The following is a 15,450-nucleotide window of genomic DNA, read 5'->3' as shown; positions in this document are numbered from 1 at the left end:
AAGTGGCCCCAGGTAATAGATGGATCCAGACTGACAGAAGGCAGGGCAACACAAGTCAGCATGAATAATATGTGTAGAAGTAGGCAGGGCCAGTAGTACCTTAGTGCAGCACAAAATACTGCCCCAGCAGAATTAAATACCACAGAGCAGCATAAAATACTGCCGCCCGCATCATAGTATTCAACTGTATCATTGTCCTGAGGTTGGTGATACAGTTAAATTCATGAGGGCACCTGTACCTGATACTCCTAGCTGAGAACATCAGATCGTTATGTACAGATCTGGCGGCCATGAGGAGGGCTTGGGTGGCCTCCTGGACATTGGCTCACTGGGAAATTTCCCTGTAGAGTCTATGGCCAGTCCACTCGTGGACAAGGGTCAGCATGGACATTCTGACTGGTCTGCAACTCTGCTGATTTCTTTCTAAATAGCCAGTAATTTCAGCAATTTGTGCTCCAGTAGCTCTTCTTCAGACAAGATGGGCTAGCCATGGCTCCTCATGTGCATCAATGTTATGGCTGACCGGTACATATAGTGATACTTGAGTGTATCATTTGCTAGAAAATACGGAGTGAAGGTGCATTTTGAGTCTGGCAGACTGGCAACACTTCACCTATGGGCATTTAACTCTGCAGGCATTAGTTTAGCATTAACTGCACCAGTCTGTAGACATTCTGACTTATTCTAGAGCAGGAACATTGTAAATGCCGTACGTACTGACCTTTAAACCCATTAATACGTCTCTTAGTCCCCAACTTAATGTGATGGGAACTGGCTTATTTGTAATTATTAACAACAAAGGGTCACATATCCCTTAGAATAGAGCACGAAATATTGAAGGAATCTTACATTAGAAAGTGTTAGTGATATCTGCTGTATTCTGAACAGGGTGTAGACACTGCATTATTTATAGGTTTACCCAGGAAAACAATCTAATTGTATTTGCTCTGCATACACATTAATAGATCTACCCACCTTTTGTAATTTCACTGTATTCTGGTAAATTGGATTAGAGCTACTCAGGTGCCAACATCTATCAATTACTTCTTGGGAAGCTGGTGCACTGAAGGCTGATTTCCCCCCACGGGGTTCATTTTACTAAGAACAGTATTTCACACACCAGCCTATAAGCCCAACTAGAAGATCTAATCAATTTATAAAGGGTGCATACTGTACCTCTCAATAAGGCCTTTTGCCCATGACCACACAAATCCCAGCTATGTGCTTGCCACCATTTTTTTAACATCTGTAGAAATGTCCTACCCAAAAGATACTGTCTGCATCTTTTGCGGTCCCACTGAAATGAATGGGTCTGCATTCGATCTGCGGACCAAAAGTATGGTTCTGTGCATGAGGCTTAAATTTGTTGTATCTTCTGCACAAGAACTGAAATCTGAAAGTAAGGAGCTAGAGTAGGTTTCTGATGTAGGTTTTCTGAGACAGTTTTCTGGTGCACCTATCAAAAGAGTTAGGTCCCTGACCTCCCACCCTTTGCCTGCCTCTCCTGCCCTCTTTTTTTTTTTGTGGTGAAGTTGTCATAAAAAGCTAAACAGTCCCAAATTTGGTCACATAACAACACTTGCAACAACATTTGGGACTTTGAAACACCAGAAAACTAGTGCAGAACTACTCTATAGTAAATTACCCCCCATGTTTGCAGTGCGTACAGAGACTAATCATCTTTGGAACGTTTATGCACTTTAAAAACCCACACATAGTATGCAAAAAAGGTATTTTTTTCAGACTTGGTGTGACAAGTATATGTTGGGAAAGCAGAGTTGACAATGTCTTCAAGACAATTAGACCATGTGATGTCATTTTTATTGGCAGTCTGTGGCAAATGTATGCCACAGTATAGACATACGGTGACACATATTTGGTTCATATGCTCTTCAAGATCAATTTGGTAGGACTCATGAGTATAAGTTTTTGAGATGTAGAAGTTCCAGGTTCAGTGCTAGGCCCCCTATTATTTAATGTATTTATTAATGATATCAAAGACAGGATTAATAGCACCGTTTCTATTTTTGCAGATGACACTAAGCTATATTGTACTGTGCAGTGTATGGAAGATGTCCATAAACTACAAGCTGACTTTGAGACTGAGTATTTGGGCATCAGCTTGGCAAATGAGGTTCAATGTGGATAAATGTAAAGTTTTGAATCTTGGTTATAATAATCTCCAAGCATCATACGTCCTAGGGGAGGTAACACTGGGGAAGTCATTTGTAAAAAAGGCTTTGGGTGTCCTTGTAGATCGTAGATTAAATAACAGCATACTATGTCAATTAGCTGCTTCTAGGTCTAGCAGAATATTGTCATGCATTAAACAAGGCATGGACTCGCGGGAAAGGGATGTAATATTACCACCTTACAAAGTTTTGGTGCAGCCTCATCTGGAATATACAGTTCAGTTCTGTGCACCTGTCCATAGAAATGATGCTCTGGAGCTGGAAAAAGTACAACGGAGAGCGACTAAACTGATAAGGGGCATGGAGGGTCTTAGTTATGAGGATTGATTAAAATAATTAAATGTATATAGTCTTGAGAAGAGGCGTCTAAGGGGGGGGACATGATTAACCCTTTCAAGACCAGTTGATTTTCAGTTTAAGTTTTTTTATTCCCAGCCCTCCCAAAGGCATAACTTTTTTATTTTTTCATTCACATAGCCGTATGAAGGCTTGTTTTTTGCAGGACAAAATTTCGAATGGCACCATTTATAAATGCATACAATGTGGTGGAAAGTGGAGAAAAAATTCCAAATGGGGTGGAAATAAAAAAAAAAGCACATTTTTTTTACACTGTTTCTTATGTGGTGAAACTGACCTGTTACTTTTATTCTCCGGACCAGTATGATTACAATGATACCACATATGTATAGTTTTTCTTGCATTTTAATACTGAAAAAAAATTAAAAACTTTGGAAAAAAATATTTTGTTCTTTGCATTGGCATATTCTGACCCCCATAACTTGCTTTATATAATTTCTGTGTACAGAGCAGTGTGATGGCTTATTTTTTGCGGGGTTATCTTGATCTTTTTATTGATACCATTCTGGGATGTGTATAACTTTTGATCAGTTTTTAATAAATTTTTGTGGGAGGTAAAGCGACCAAAAAACAATATTTCCATATTTTAATAGTACAGGTGTTTTCGCACAGAGCAATGCACATGACGCTATTTTTAAGTTTAACTTTGAGGAAAGGGGGGTGATTAAAATTTTTATATTTTTAAAACTTTTTTCATTTTTTTCACTTTTTAATAGTTCCTCTATGGAACTATAATAAACAATCAGTAGATAGTTTTTTTCATAGACTCCAATGCACTAGCATTGGAGTTTATGAAAATTACACTGCCACAGGCGCTCCATAGGAACTAATGTACGGCAGCCCTGTACTACTCCTGAGTAGAGGTGCTGCCACACAGTACATCCGGCCCCCCCGACCCTCACCAGGTGGAGCCGGTACACGACTGGGAGCTGTGGTCACATTTTACCAAGGCATCTGAGGGGTTAAATTAGTCCCAGGTGCCCGCTGTTTAAAATATTAGGCGCCCGTCGGCTATGGCACCCGCTCTGCTCGCGAGCAGCGCCATTTTTAAATGCCCTATCGGCAACGTAAATTTACGTGAGGGGAGTCAGGAAGGGGTTAACCCATACAAATATATAAATGGGCCATACAAAAAATATTGTGAAAAGCTGTTCCATGTAAAATCCCCTCAAAAGACAAGGGGGCACTGCCTCCGACTGGAGAAGGAAAAGTTCAGTCTCCAGAAGCACCAAGGATTCTTCACTGTGAGAACTGTGAATCAGTGGAATAGTCTACCTCAGGACGTGGTTACAGCAGGAACAGTGGATATTTTTAAAAAGGCTTAGGCTACTCTCACACTAGTGTTTTTGATCCAGCAGGGTTCAGCAAAAACACTTCCGTTACTGGTAATACAACCATCTGCATGCGTTATGAACAGATCCGGTTGTATTATCTTTAACATACCCAAGACGGATCCGTCATGAACACCATTGAAAGTCAATGGAGGACGGATCCATTTTCTATTGTGTCAAATTGTGTCAGAGAAAATGGATCCGTCCCCATTGACTTACATTGTGGCTCATGACGGATCCGTCTTGCTCGACATCCCAGGACGGAAAGCAAACCGCAGGATGCTGCGGTTTTCTCTCTGGTATGAGAACGGAACGGAATAGAATGCATTTTGGAGCATTACGTTTTGTTCAGTTACGTTTTGTCCCCATTGACAATGAATGGGGACAAAACTCAAGCGTTTTTTTCCGGTACTGAGACCTAGAGAGAAGCAAATTTTTCTAAAATTTTCTAAGACGACTTTTTCTGGAAAATTTGGTTTGTTCCGAATATATTTGCAGCGAATTACATAAAAGAAACGGCTATTTCCTGGCTGCTGAGAGCCTTAATAGTGATGTAGAACACTGTGCCTTAAGTAACACGCATAGAGAGTCTGCTTTGGTAGTGAAATAATACTGTGAGTCCGTATGACATGCAGATAACATACGTCGCTCTTAAAAGCAATGCACACTTCACTTATTAGGGCAGTCACAGGGCCAAAACTGACCAAATAACTCAAGTATGAACTCAGCCTTACAGATCTATGTTAGTGCCAAGAAGAAGCGCACTGCTTTTACACAGTCGCCAGCTGATTCCACATAGATGTCTACAGAACCTGTTCTATTGAACGCTTATACAAGTAGAGCCCCTTGACAGAGTGGAGACACATATAACCGTCGCATTGACTGACTGCTACCGCAGCTGCTTCCGTGGACCCCTGCACCACTACTTCCCGGGCAGGTAGGCTGCTGCGAAGCAGGTGGCCTACCCCGGGCATGTTTGGCTCCCGACCTCCCACTACTGCCACCCTGCTGACTCCCAGCCATGCTTTGAATGGGAGCTGAGCCGCGCATGCGCAGTGTGCTCCCATTCACTTGTAGGGGAGCTTTCAACACAACTTAGAATATATATATTTTTTTATACTGAAATAGGCCACTAAACGCTTTCAAGACATATAACCGTCGACGTGAACTGAGAATATATTTATATTTTTCTTTTTGTACTGAAATAGGCCACTAAACGCTTTCAAAAGATATAACCGCCGAAGTGAACTGAGAATATATATTTTTTTCTGTACTGAAATAGACCACTAAACTCTTTCACCACAAATAACTGCAACAGTGAAGTGCGTATATTGTTTTCCCTTTGGTAATGAAATAGCACACTAAACTCTTTTAACACAAAAAACTGCTAGAATACAAGAGCTGTATGATGGCTATTTGGATCCCCAAATAATGTTTTCCTGCACTTGTAAATCACTTTTTTTTTTTTTTTTCACTATGAGGTTTTTCTAGTACTGTCCCTAGCGACTTCAGACATTACTTCCTGCACTAAGATGCTGGGAAATGATTCCTCCCTATTTTTTCCCTGCACTTGTAAATCGCTTTTCTGGCACTGTCCCTAGCGCCTTCTGACGTCTCTCCCTGCACTATGATGCTGTGAAATGATGCACTTACAAATCGTTTTTTCCCTTTTTTTTTTCACAATTAGGTTTTTCCTATTGCTGTCCCTAGTGCCTTCTTACAACTGTCCCTGCAGTCAGAACACTAGAAAATGTCTAACTCTAAGATGGCCGCCGTATTTATAGGGCTCTGACATCAAAGGGCTGGCTGGCTGCTGATTGGCTGCATGCATGACATTATGGGTCAGCCCACCTTCCCAGAGTTCATTGCCCCATGTCCTCACATGTGTAGCCGCCATTTTAGGAAAAATTGTGATTCGTTACCACGAAGCGCGAGGAAACTTGCATTCGTTGCAAATCCAATTTTTCCTGAAATTCGGATGGAATTCCACTTTGTAAGATTCAAATAGCTCATCTCTGTTGAGACCCTATGACGGATCTCAATACCGGAAAATAGAAACGCTAGTGTTAAAGTAGCCTTAGATGACTTCTTAAAATGAAATAATATTAATGCTTATGAAAATGTGTTGAAGTCTATGACTCACTCCCTTATTCTAAAATTCACATTCCCACCTATCCCTTGCTTGAACTTGGTGGATTTGTGTATTTTATCTTTTTGTATTCACTCTATAACTATGTAACTATAAGCAGCAATTCACTCATGCACCATGGCTTCGCACGTTCTTGAACTTTCCTTCATCCATGAATTAGCAGGCACAAACAGAAACCTTCTGTAGCGTCTAGCCCATTGATGTATATATGTAAAGGTTTGCAAGAGAAGCACTTTGCTTTAGGTTTTAAATATTTCCTTATATATTACTATTTTTGGCAAAAAGTTTAAGAGGTTGAAAGAGATAGCTTACCGTATACAGAAGCAGCACCATGTTTGACTATAGGCAACTCTTGGTATAGACTAGAGAATTTCTACAAAAGAAAACAAACCTTTTTTATTTACAATCACTTTTTTTAATCTAATCTATCATCTGAAAACATATGTTTTAAATCAAGTATTACATTGAAACATTTTTTTTCTAACAAATTGGTGGTGTTTTTTTTCCACCTTTGACAACATATGATGGTCACAGCTCCCCCACCCCTCCCTACACAATAACCTTTGCTTAGGTCACAGACCATGCCAAGAATAATATCCTATGCATGTCCGTGATGAGTCATCTTCAGACACTAGATTCCTATGGTCTAGAAAAGAATTTAGGCATCACTCCAAAAAAGTTCTTGTTTATTCACAAGCTTACAAGTGCTCATAAGTGGGCATCCCATGAAATATATTACTATGTAATGAATATAGTATTTCAAATGAAGTATTATTGCAATATACATGCGATAAAATATTGTTACTTTTTTCATGTACACTTTCCTCTCTGGTAGCTTCCTCTGCTGTTTTTCTTGGGCGGCTAGGATATGACCCCATTGTCTGACTGGTGCAGGTCCCACCTCGGGGACCCACACCTACCAAGAGAACTGAGCAGGGAGAGTTGTGGCTGGAGGACCCCGGGTTTTCCTGGGGTCCGGCCACCACTAAGCGCTGCTTCCCTACAAGTTAATGGGAGCACACTGCGCATGCACGGCTCCGCTCTCATTCATTTCTATGTGGCTGAGCCAGTGGCTATGTGGCGTAGCTGAGGCAGTGCCAGCGGCCCCATAGAAATGAATGAAGGACGGCTGCACATACGAAGTATGCCCTCCACTACTTTCTGTTCTCCGTGTAGGTGTGGGTCCCAGAGGTGGGACCCGCATTTATCAGACAAAATCTGTACAAAACCCCTTTAAGGGTCCATTACTAGAAAATAAACAAGAAACACAACTTTGCACTAGAACATCAAATCTGGAGATGTGGTTGAAGTAGAGGTAGGTTTTTCAGGCTGATGACTCCTACATTTAGGTCAATTAACATGTCAGAATTAATCAGAAGTAATCATTTACATCAAGTAACAGGTTGTAGAATAGGACTCTTTAATGCCTGCTTTAATGAACCTAGCATGGTACAACTTTGAATATGTCATAGGGGGTTTCTGAGACTTAAATACTGATGACCTATCCTCTTGATAGGTGATGAGTATGTGATCGGTGGGGGTCTGACACCGGAGACCTCCGCCGATCAGCTATTTGAGAAGGCAACGGCGCTGTTCTTTTGTGTTTGCCTTGTCTTTTGTTACGATGGACCTTCTTTTTTTTGCTATCTATCTGTCTATTTATCTGTCTCTTAAATTATCATGTATTATATGTACGATGTTATATTCACACATAGTTAAAACCATATTGTGACCCTTACTTGAAAGAAAATGAAGCCAACAAGAGATATATAGTCTAGATTGACCAGCTTGTTTGTCAAAGGCTTGGTCTGTAGTGACAGAGTTAAGGAAATGAATATCTTTTAAAATATCCCTCCCAAATGTATTGATATGAAGAAAGAAAAGGAATGTTTACCTCGATTGTAAAGATTAAAGATTTCCATGCCCCTCCTGCTGTGATGTCATTAAGACACCAAATAATCCTATAAGAGCAAGGTGCGAATGATCCTGACACTCCTGAATGTGCATCGCCCCTGGGGCATACAATGGGGTACCACACTGCCAGCTTGTGGGTGCTATGGTTGGCTTTGGGCCTCTCTGATGCTGTAGATGTGAGAACAGGTAAATACTTAAAGTTTCTGAAATCCCTTTTACGTTACATGTGTGCATTTTGACATAGTAGAAAATGATTGGGTTTACTGTCTGGCAGAAGAGAGTCATTTTGGACCAAGTGATCAAGAAAGACCATAATAATGTACTAATGGTAATAACAGGTTTTTACTCCTCATTGTAGACAGTTTAACAACTTAGTCAATAGATAAGAGTCTGGGAAGTTTACACATGCTAAGAACCCTGGACAATAAACCACTGTATGGATGAAGAGAGTCTTTTAATGTAACGTAAATTAGTGGTTTTACTCTATATTAGAGATTTGATCTTTCTTACAGAAGTTCTGCCCGCTCATGAGGCTTTCTAGTGAAGTTATAACATTCTTACTTCATGTTTATAGGGACATTACACAGAGGAACTAGCTTTGTTAATTGCTACATACTAAGTGGGGGAAATGTATCAAAACTGGTGTTAACTAGAACTGGTTTAGTTGCCCATAGCAACCATTCAGATTCCACCTTTTATTTTTCAAAGTTCCTTTGTAAAATGAAAGGTAGAACCTGATTGGTTTCTAAGAGCAACGAAGACAGCTTTCCTTTGATAAATTACCTCTACCGTTTTTAAACTCGTTCTAACCTTCTTGACCAATTGTCAACAGGTCGAATCCGTAATCATGGTCACTACGTCTGCAGTACCTGGGGAAACCATCATTTCAAAACCTTTGATGGGGATTTCTACCAGTTTCCTGGCAGCTGTAGCTACAATTTGGCCTCAGACTGTGGAGAGTCCTATCAGGAGTTCTCTGTCCACGTCCACCGGTCCATGGTCAGTGGTCACCCCCATATAGACAAGATCACCGTCGCAATCAAAGATGTCATCATTCAGCTGAAAAGTAGCATCGTGATAGTGAACGGAGCCATGTAAGTACATTATACTTATATAATTTTATAATAATAATAATAATAAAAAATAATAATATTATAGAATTTTTTAAAGTTTGGACACCTAATATTTTTATAAACACTTCTGTTCACACCTCTGTCATGCCTTCCATTTTTACTATATAATCTGTTTAATAGCGCATGCATGATCTTAATCCCTTTTTTTCCGGGTTAGCCAGTTTTCCATTTTCTGTAATGGAAAGAACGGCAACCTGTGTCAGAATGATGTAAAACAACAGAAACCTGATAGAAATAGTGCCGGTGTGAACAGAGATGTATTTAAAGAGGACATGTCGCCATAAAATCCAGTGTAATCTGCAGGCAGCATGTTATGGAGCAGGAGGAGCTGGGCAGATTGATATATATTTTTTATGGGGAAAGATTCAGTAAAACTTGTAAATTATACATTTAAATCTCTGCATTCTCTGTGTAAGTGTGTATATATACAGGGAATGGTATCAATCACTGGTAACACCTCCCCCTGACCAATGAAATCAGAAATAGCAGGAATATACCTTAAATGTATAAATTACAATTTTTACTGAATCTTTACCCACAAAACTATATATTAATCTGCTCAGCTCCTCCTGATCTATAATATGCAGCAGATTGCACTGCATTTCAATGCTCACCGGTTCCCTTTAAAATTTGTGTTGCTCTGTCAGAGTGCATTATGCTCCAGTTTATAAACTGTGTAGCTGCTGTACCCAATACTAACTTATAGGTAAAATTTAGCAACACTTTATACAGATGTGTTCTTCCTTAACTGTCTCTAAATCATATCTTGAGATGTAAGACACAATCGTGAAAAAAAAAAACCTTGATGGATGGAACCCTTCAAACTTCCACCACCATTGGCTTTTATGTAAAAAAAAAAAATGTATGTTTCATGTATATATGCAGTTTTACTGAATGGTTCTGATGGATGCATCTGAAGGATACCAACCATCAGCCATTTGTCACCTATGGGGCTCCTATGTAAACACATTCAATGTTTCACCTTTTTTTACTCTGTGGCACACAATTGTATTGAATTGTCATCATGACGAGTTGCATAATGTATAGAATTTCAGAAAGGAAAAAGGTGTGAACTAGAGCTAATTTGTGTAAAAGGAGTTCTGTTTTTCTTGATATGTTTGTTGACTACCAGCCCCTCAAATTGAGACTTTAATCTTCCTTGCCCTTTTCTATAAACTGTTGTAATCTGGGGGACATATAGTTGTGGTCCTTGCTCCACTAAAATCAGTTGGCTGTTAAAATTGACCAAACTGATCTATAAACGTACAAAAGTCAGAGGCTGAGGAGTAAAAGAGTACTACTTCACGCCAAGTCCAATTTATTCGGGATATCTGATGCTTAATTCCAGACCCCTATCTCGATCGAGATTTTGGAAATAATTCAAATAGAGACTCTTTTATTGGTAAATCTACCGTAACTTACCTGCTTACACTTTAATTTGCTGAATATGTAATAGAAAGTTTGTCAAAGACTTGATAGAAAAAGTAACTTACAGTAAATTGTCATTTTCTCCACTGAATTCTATGAATGTATCTCCACAGTATACAGTCTACCTATCTTTATCTAAATACCATAACACATTTTCATGTTCCTTGATTTAAAGTAAACCACAGTTTTTTTGTTAATTTTACCTTGGGCTTGCGTTGTCAGTGTCATTGCAATTGATATCCTATAACTGACCCTCCTGTAATACAAACCTACAAATTATAGGGTGAGAATTGCTGTGACATAATATTTCAGTGGATAAAACATGTTTGCTCTGATCCAACACCCCCTAAGGGTATTTTCACACTAGTGTTTTTGCTGGCTCCAGCAGTGCTAAGCAAAAATGCTTCCGTTACTGATAATACAACTATCTGCATCCGTTATGAACGGATCCGGTTGTATTATCTTTAACATAGCCAAGACGGATCCGTCATGAACTCCATTGAAATTCAATGGAGGACGGATCAGTTTTCTATTGTGTCAGATTGTATCAGAGAAAACGGATCCGTCCTTGTTGACTTGCAGTGTGGGTCATGACGGATCCATCTTGCTCCACATCCCATGATGGAAAGCAAACCGCAGCATGCGGAATGCATTTTGGAGCACTCCATTCTGTTCAATTACGTTTTGTCCCCATTGACAATTAATAGGGACAAAACTGAAGCGTTTTATTTCTGGTATTGAGACCATATGACGGATCTCAATACCAGAAAATATTAAAGCTAGTTGAAAGTAGCTTAAGATGCCTAATTAAGATTCATATTCCCTAAAGTAACCCTAAATCTTTCCTGTATTCACTGGCAGATAAAATCAGCGTCAACATCTAGCAAACTTAAGCATTTGGCAGGGCCACTGATTTTTATGGGTCCTATGGCCATTCGAGTAGACATGTTCTACCCTTGTCAAGTGGGTAGATGGATAGATGATGGACAGATCTTATCATTGCTTTGCATTTGATAGCTAGAGCTATATGAATATCCTTAAATTTTGACTGGTGGTGGTCAGTAGAAGGAGAGAGAAGTGCTTGCATATCAAGTTTTCTCTTCTCGCTGCAGGAGAAGAAGCAAGACAGACTTAATAAAAAGCATAGGGGTCCTCTTCAATTTAGGGATAGTAGAGGTCTCAGCAGTTAGACCCCCACCAATCAGAAACTTGGATGACTCATGACATATCAAACATTTCCTGAAAACTCAGTGACCTTTTAAAGGGTTTTTTCCAAGATTATGAATTGATGACCTCTTTTCAGGAGAGGTCACCAATATCAGATAAGCAGCAGGTGTTCAACACCTGAGACCACTGATGATCAGTTGTGTGAGGAGACTCTGGCACTTTGGTGAGCACCTCCTCACAGTTCAACAAGCACAGCGCCACCCAATGAATAATAGGTGTGCTTGGTATTGTACCTCAGCCCCCTTCATTTGAAAGGGACTGAGCTGAGCCTAGGCTATGTGACCAATGAACATAATGTCACTATCCTAGGAATAGGCAGCAGATCCAGCAGCTCAGTTGAGGGTTGCGGCAGTCAGACCCACGCTGATCTGATATTGATGATCCATCCTAATGAAAGGTCATCAACATCAAAATCTTGGGCAACCCCTTGCTGCCTTATCGGGGGCAATAAGGTTAAGAATCTTGGTGGAGGGTTACGATATTTGATGCACAATGAAATCTCACCCATTACACTATCATTTATACTGTACCATGGGCTTACCTTCAACCTACTGTGAAGAATTTTTTAGAGAATGCCTTTTGCTTATGTAATGATACCATCTCATTCTTTAGCCAATGGAGCGTAGTGGTAGTAAAATGTAGGTCTGGGGCAGAAAATCACATTTCAATAATTTGCAGATGGATATCTTTGTAAAGTTGTTGCAGATATATTGTCCATAGATAAAGTAATAACCCCTACGAAGCCTTTGTGCAATAGAATTCTCCCATGACTATAATTACTTTTTAGTAAAGTAGTTTTTAGTTAAGGTCTACTGACTATATAAGAGTTCCCTGAATGATAAATATCTAACTACTGACAATGTTGTGGTATTTCCTGAAAATGTCATAAATTACCTATAGGAAAGCATTTATTAAGCTGTCAAATGACAGCACTGCCTTCTGGGAAGAACATCTGTGGTCCTGAAGGTCTAGTATATAGACTGACATTTGTATAAGGAGTTCCCTTGGGTGTTGTCCATTTTATAAAGCAATTAAAATGAGTTTATTCATGACCACACCAAGCCTCATATATATCTTAGACCATATGGTGAGCAGGCTGAGGTTGGACTCATCAGATTGTAAAATTTAATAAGAAGCTATAAATATTTATAATATCATACCACACTGGATTAGTCATCAAGTGGATATTAGGTTTAACCCTTTACCTTTTTTAAATTAAAATTATTTGAAGATCTGAAGAGATGTGGCTACATTGATAAAGCCTATTATGTGTCATACTGTCATGGAAATCCATGAAGGTCTAAGGTTATCAATCTGAAAGTTTTTATATTGATTTACTAAATAATTTCAGCATTTTAATTGAAGCCAGTCCATACTAAGGAAGCAGGGGAATTTCTAAGGATACTCTTTTATCTTTTTATACCTGAGATGTCCATGGGAATAAGAAGTTAAATTTAACATGACTTTATGAAGTCTGAAATTAAAATGGTTTACGTACTACTGATATACGTATTAAATTGTATGATTCTACATTGATTTTGAGCACCAAACTTTATGAGCCATTTGCACATAATATCGTCTTCCTTTGTATAGTTTATATATTATATCTACTTGTGTTGTCATTTCCTATTCCTCATAATGGAAATGCTGACTTGGCTGACCCCATAGTAGATGACCTCAAGTTCAACACTCAAACCCTTTGTGTAACTGAATCCATGGTGTTGTATACTTCATTCTTCCCATCGATCAAAAGAAGGTAGAAGGTGAATGTCTATTGTTAGAAAGTCCTAGATGACCCATCAATGCAGATGTGAGGAAAGAGACAAGCAAGTATAACATTTAAAGGGAGTTCAAACAAGTAGATCCCTACCAAACTTTTTGCACGTAATAGACTTGTGTCAGGTCAATGTGATAGGTGCCACATCAGGTCTCTAAGCATACTTTCTGAGAATTTTTTGAAGATCTATGAGAAGGAGATTTTCATTCTTTTGATTATTTTTATTTTTTAGAGCTAAGACACCTTACTACAGCTTTGGAATCCTGATTCATAAAAACGATGCCTATTTTAAGTTGTACACAAAGACGGGCTTGACCCTCATGTGGAATAAAGAAGATGCTGTCATGGTGAGTTTCATGCAAAATATATAGCTCCTAGGCAGATTTGAGGAAGCTGGTTGTGTTTATATACACATTTTCTTTATATAATTTTCCACTGGCGTATAAGTTCCACAACCTAAACTGTACTATCATTAACTCATATAGAGAAATTAACACTTTGTTCTGATATTATTTTAGTTAAGTAAGTCTTGGTTTATTGTTCCTCATGATGAATGTTTTCTCTTCTTTTCTTCTTAGCTGGAACTGGATCCAAAGTTTAATAACCGTACCTGCGGTCTGTGTGGTGATTACAATGGTGTCCCTCTTTATAATGAATTTGTATCTGGGAGTAAGTAGTCTGTAAAAAATGGTTAATTTTAGCACCCTAATCTTGGATGGGCACAATGTGAAATGTAGTAAATTAGGGATTTAGTACACAGAAGAGGTAAAGATGTAAGGATTGGTCTAGCACAAAATAAAGCTAGAGGAGTCATGGTTTAGCATTTGCTTATTAGTTACACAATTAGTAGTAATGTTAACAATAGATGTGCGTGGGTTACCACAATTCCCAAGAGATTGACCATACAATACTGATATCTAGAACAGAAATACGATAGATAGTGCATTTTCCCCTTTGGCCATGACCAACTTGATCCTCTGTAGAAAGTGGAAGACAACCTAATTCAGCAAAACAAGGTTATAACACAGGACACAGAAGAGAGCAGTGCTGTATCATTGGAGTGCCAAAGTGGGCTTGGCTAGGATATACCATCAATAGAGTTGAGCGAACACCTGGATGTTCGGGTTCGAGAAGTTCGGCCGAACATCCCGGAAATGTTCGGGTTCGGGATCCGAACCCGATCCGAACTTCGTCCCGAACCCGAACCCCATTGAAGTCAATGGGGACCCGAACTTTTCGGCACTAAAAAGGCTGTAAAACAGCCCAGGAAAGAGCTAGAGGGCTGCAAAAGGCAGCAACATGTAGGTAAATCCCCTGCAAACAAATGTGGATAGGGAAATGAATTAAAATAAAAATTAAATAAATAAAAATTAACCAAAATCAATTGGAGAGAGGTTCCATAGCAGAGAATCTGGCTTCCCGTCACCCACCACTGGAACAGTCCATTCTCAGATATTTAGGCCCCGGCACCCAGGCAGAGGAGAGAGGTCCCGTAACAGACAATCTGGCTTCATGTCAGCAGAGAATCAGTCTGCATGTCATAGCAGAGAATCAGGCTTCACGTCACCCACCACTGCAACAGTCCATTGTCATAAATTTAGGCCCAGCACTAGTGTTGAGCGGCATGTCCCATATTCGAATTCGCGAAATTTTGTGAATATTCGAAAGAATATTCGTAAAATATTCGCGATTATTCAAATTCGTTATTATTTCGCATATGCGATAATTCGAATTATCGCATAATACATATGCTATGCAAAATTCACATGTGCGCTAATGAAATCGCCTTACGAAGATTCGCAACTCAATTCAATCACTAATGTATGAATGCAATGCCCTTTGCCTCTGTTCTGGGACAAGTGTAGATATTCGCATGTGCGCTAATAAAATCGCCTTACGAAGATTCGCACCTCAATCACTTTCTAGGGAATGTGAGACTTTT

The 15,450-nt window shown here is 39.3% G+C and overlaps 1 protein-coding gene across 1 annotated transcript in view; it reads left to right on the top strand.

Annotated features, from left to right (window-relative positions):
• The first annotated feature begins 8,053 nt into the window (after window positions 1–8,053).
• Window positions 8,054–15,450, top strand: part of LOC122920031 (mucin-2-like) — a 113,039-nt gene continuing 105,642 nt past the window's right edge. Inside the window, 4 exon segments of the mRNA XM_044269241.1 lie at window positions 8,054–8,129; window positions 8,776–9,037; window positions 13,741–13,855; window positions 14,087–14,177. Coding sequence (XP_044125176.1) covers window positions 8,054–8,129; window positions 8,776–9,037; window positions 13,741–13,855; window positions 14,087–14,177 — 544 coding nt within the window.

The sequence above is a fragment of the Bufo gargarizans genome, chromosome 10 (assembly GCF_014858855.1).
Source record: "Bufo gargarizans isolate SCDJY-AF-19 chromosome 10, ASM1485885v1, whole genome shotgun sequence".
NCBI lineage: Eukaryota > Metazoa > Chordata > Amphibia > Anura > Bufonidae > Bufo > Bufo gargarizans.
The sequence above is the reverse complement of the archived record's forward strand: the minus strand, read 5'-3'. Positions and strand labels throughout refer to the sequence as shown.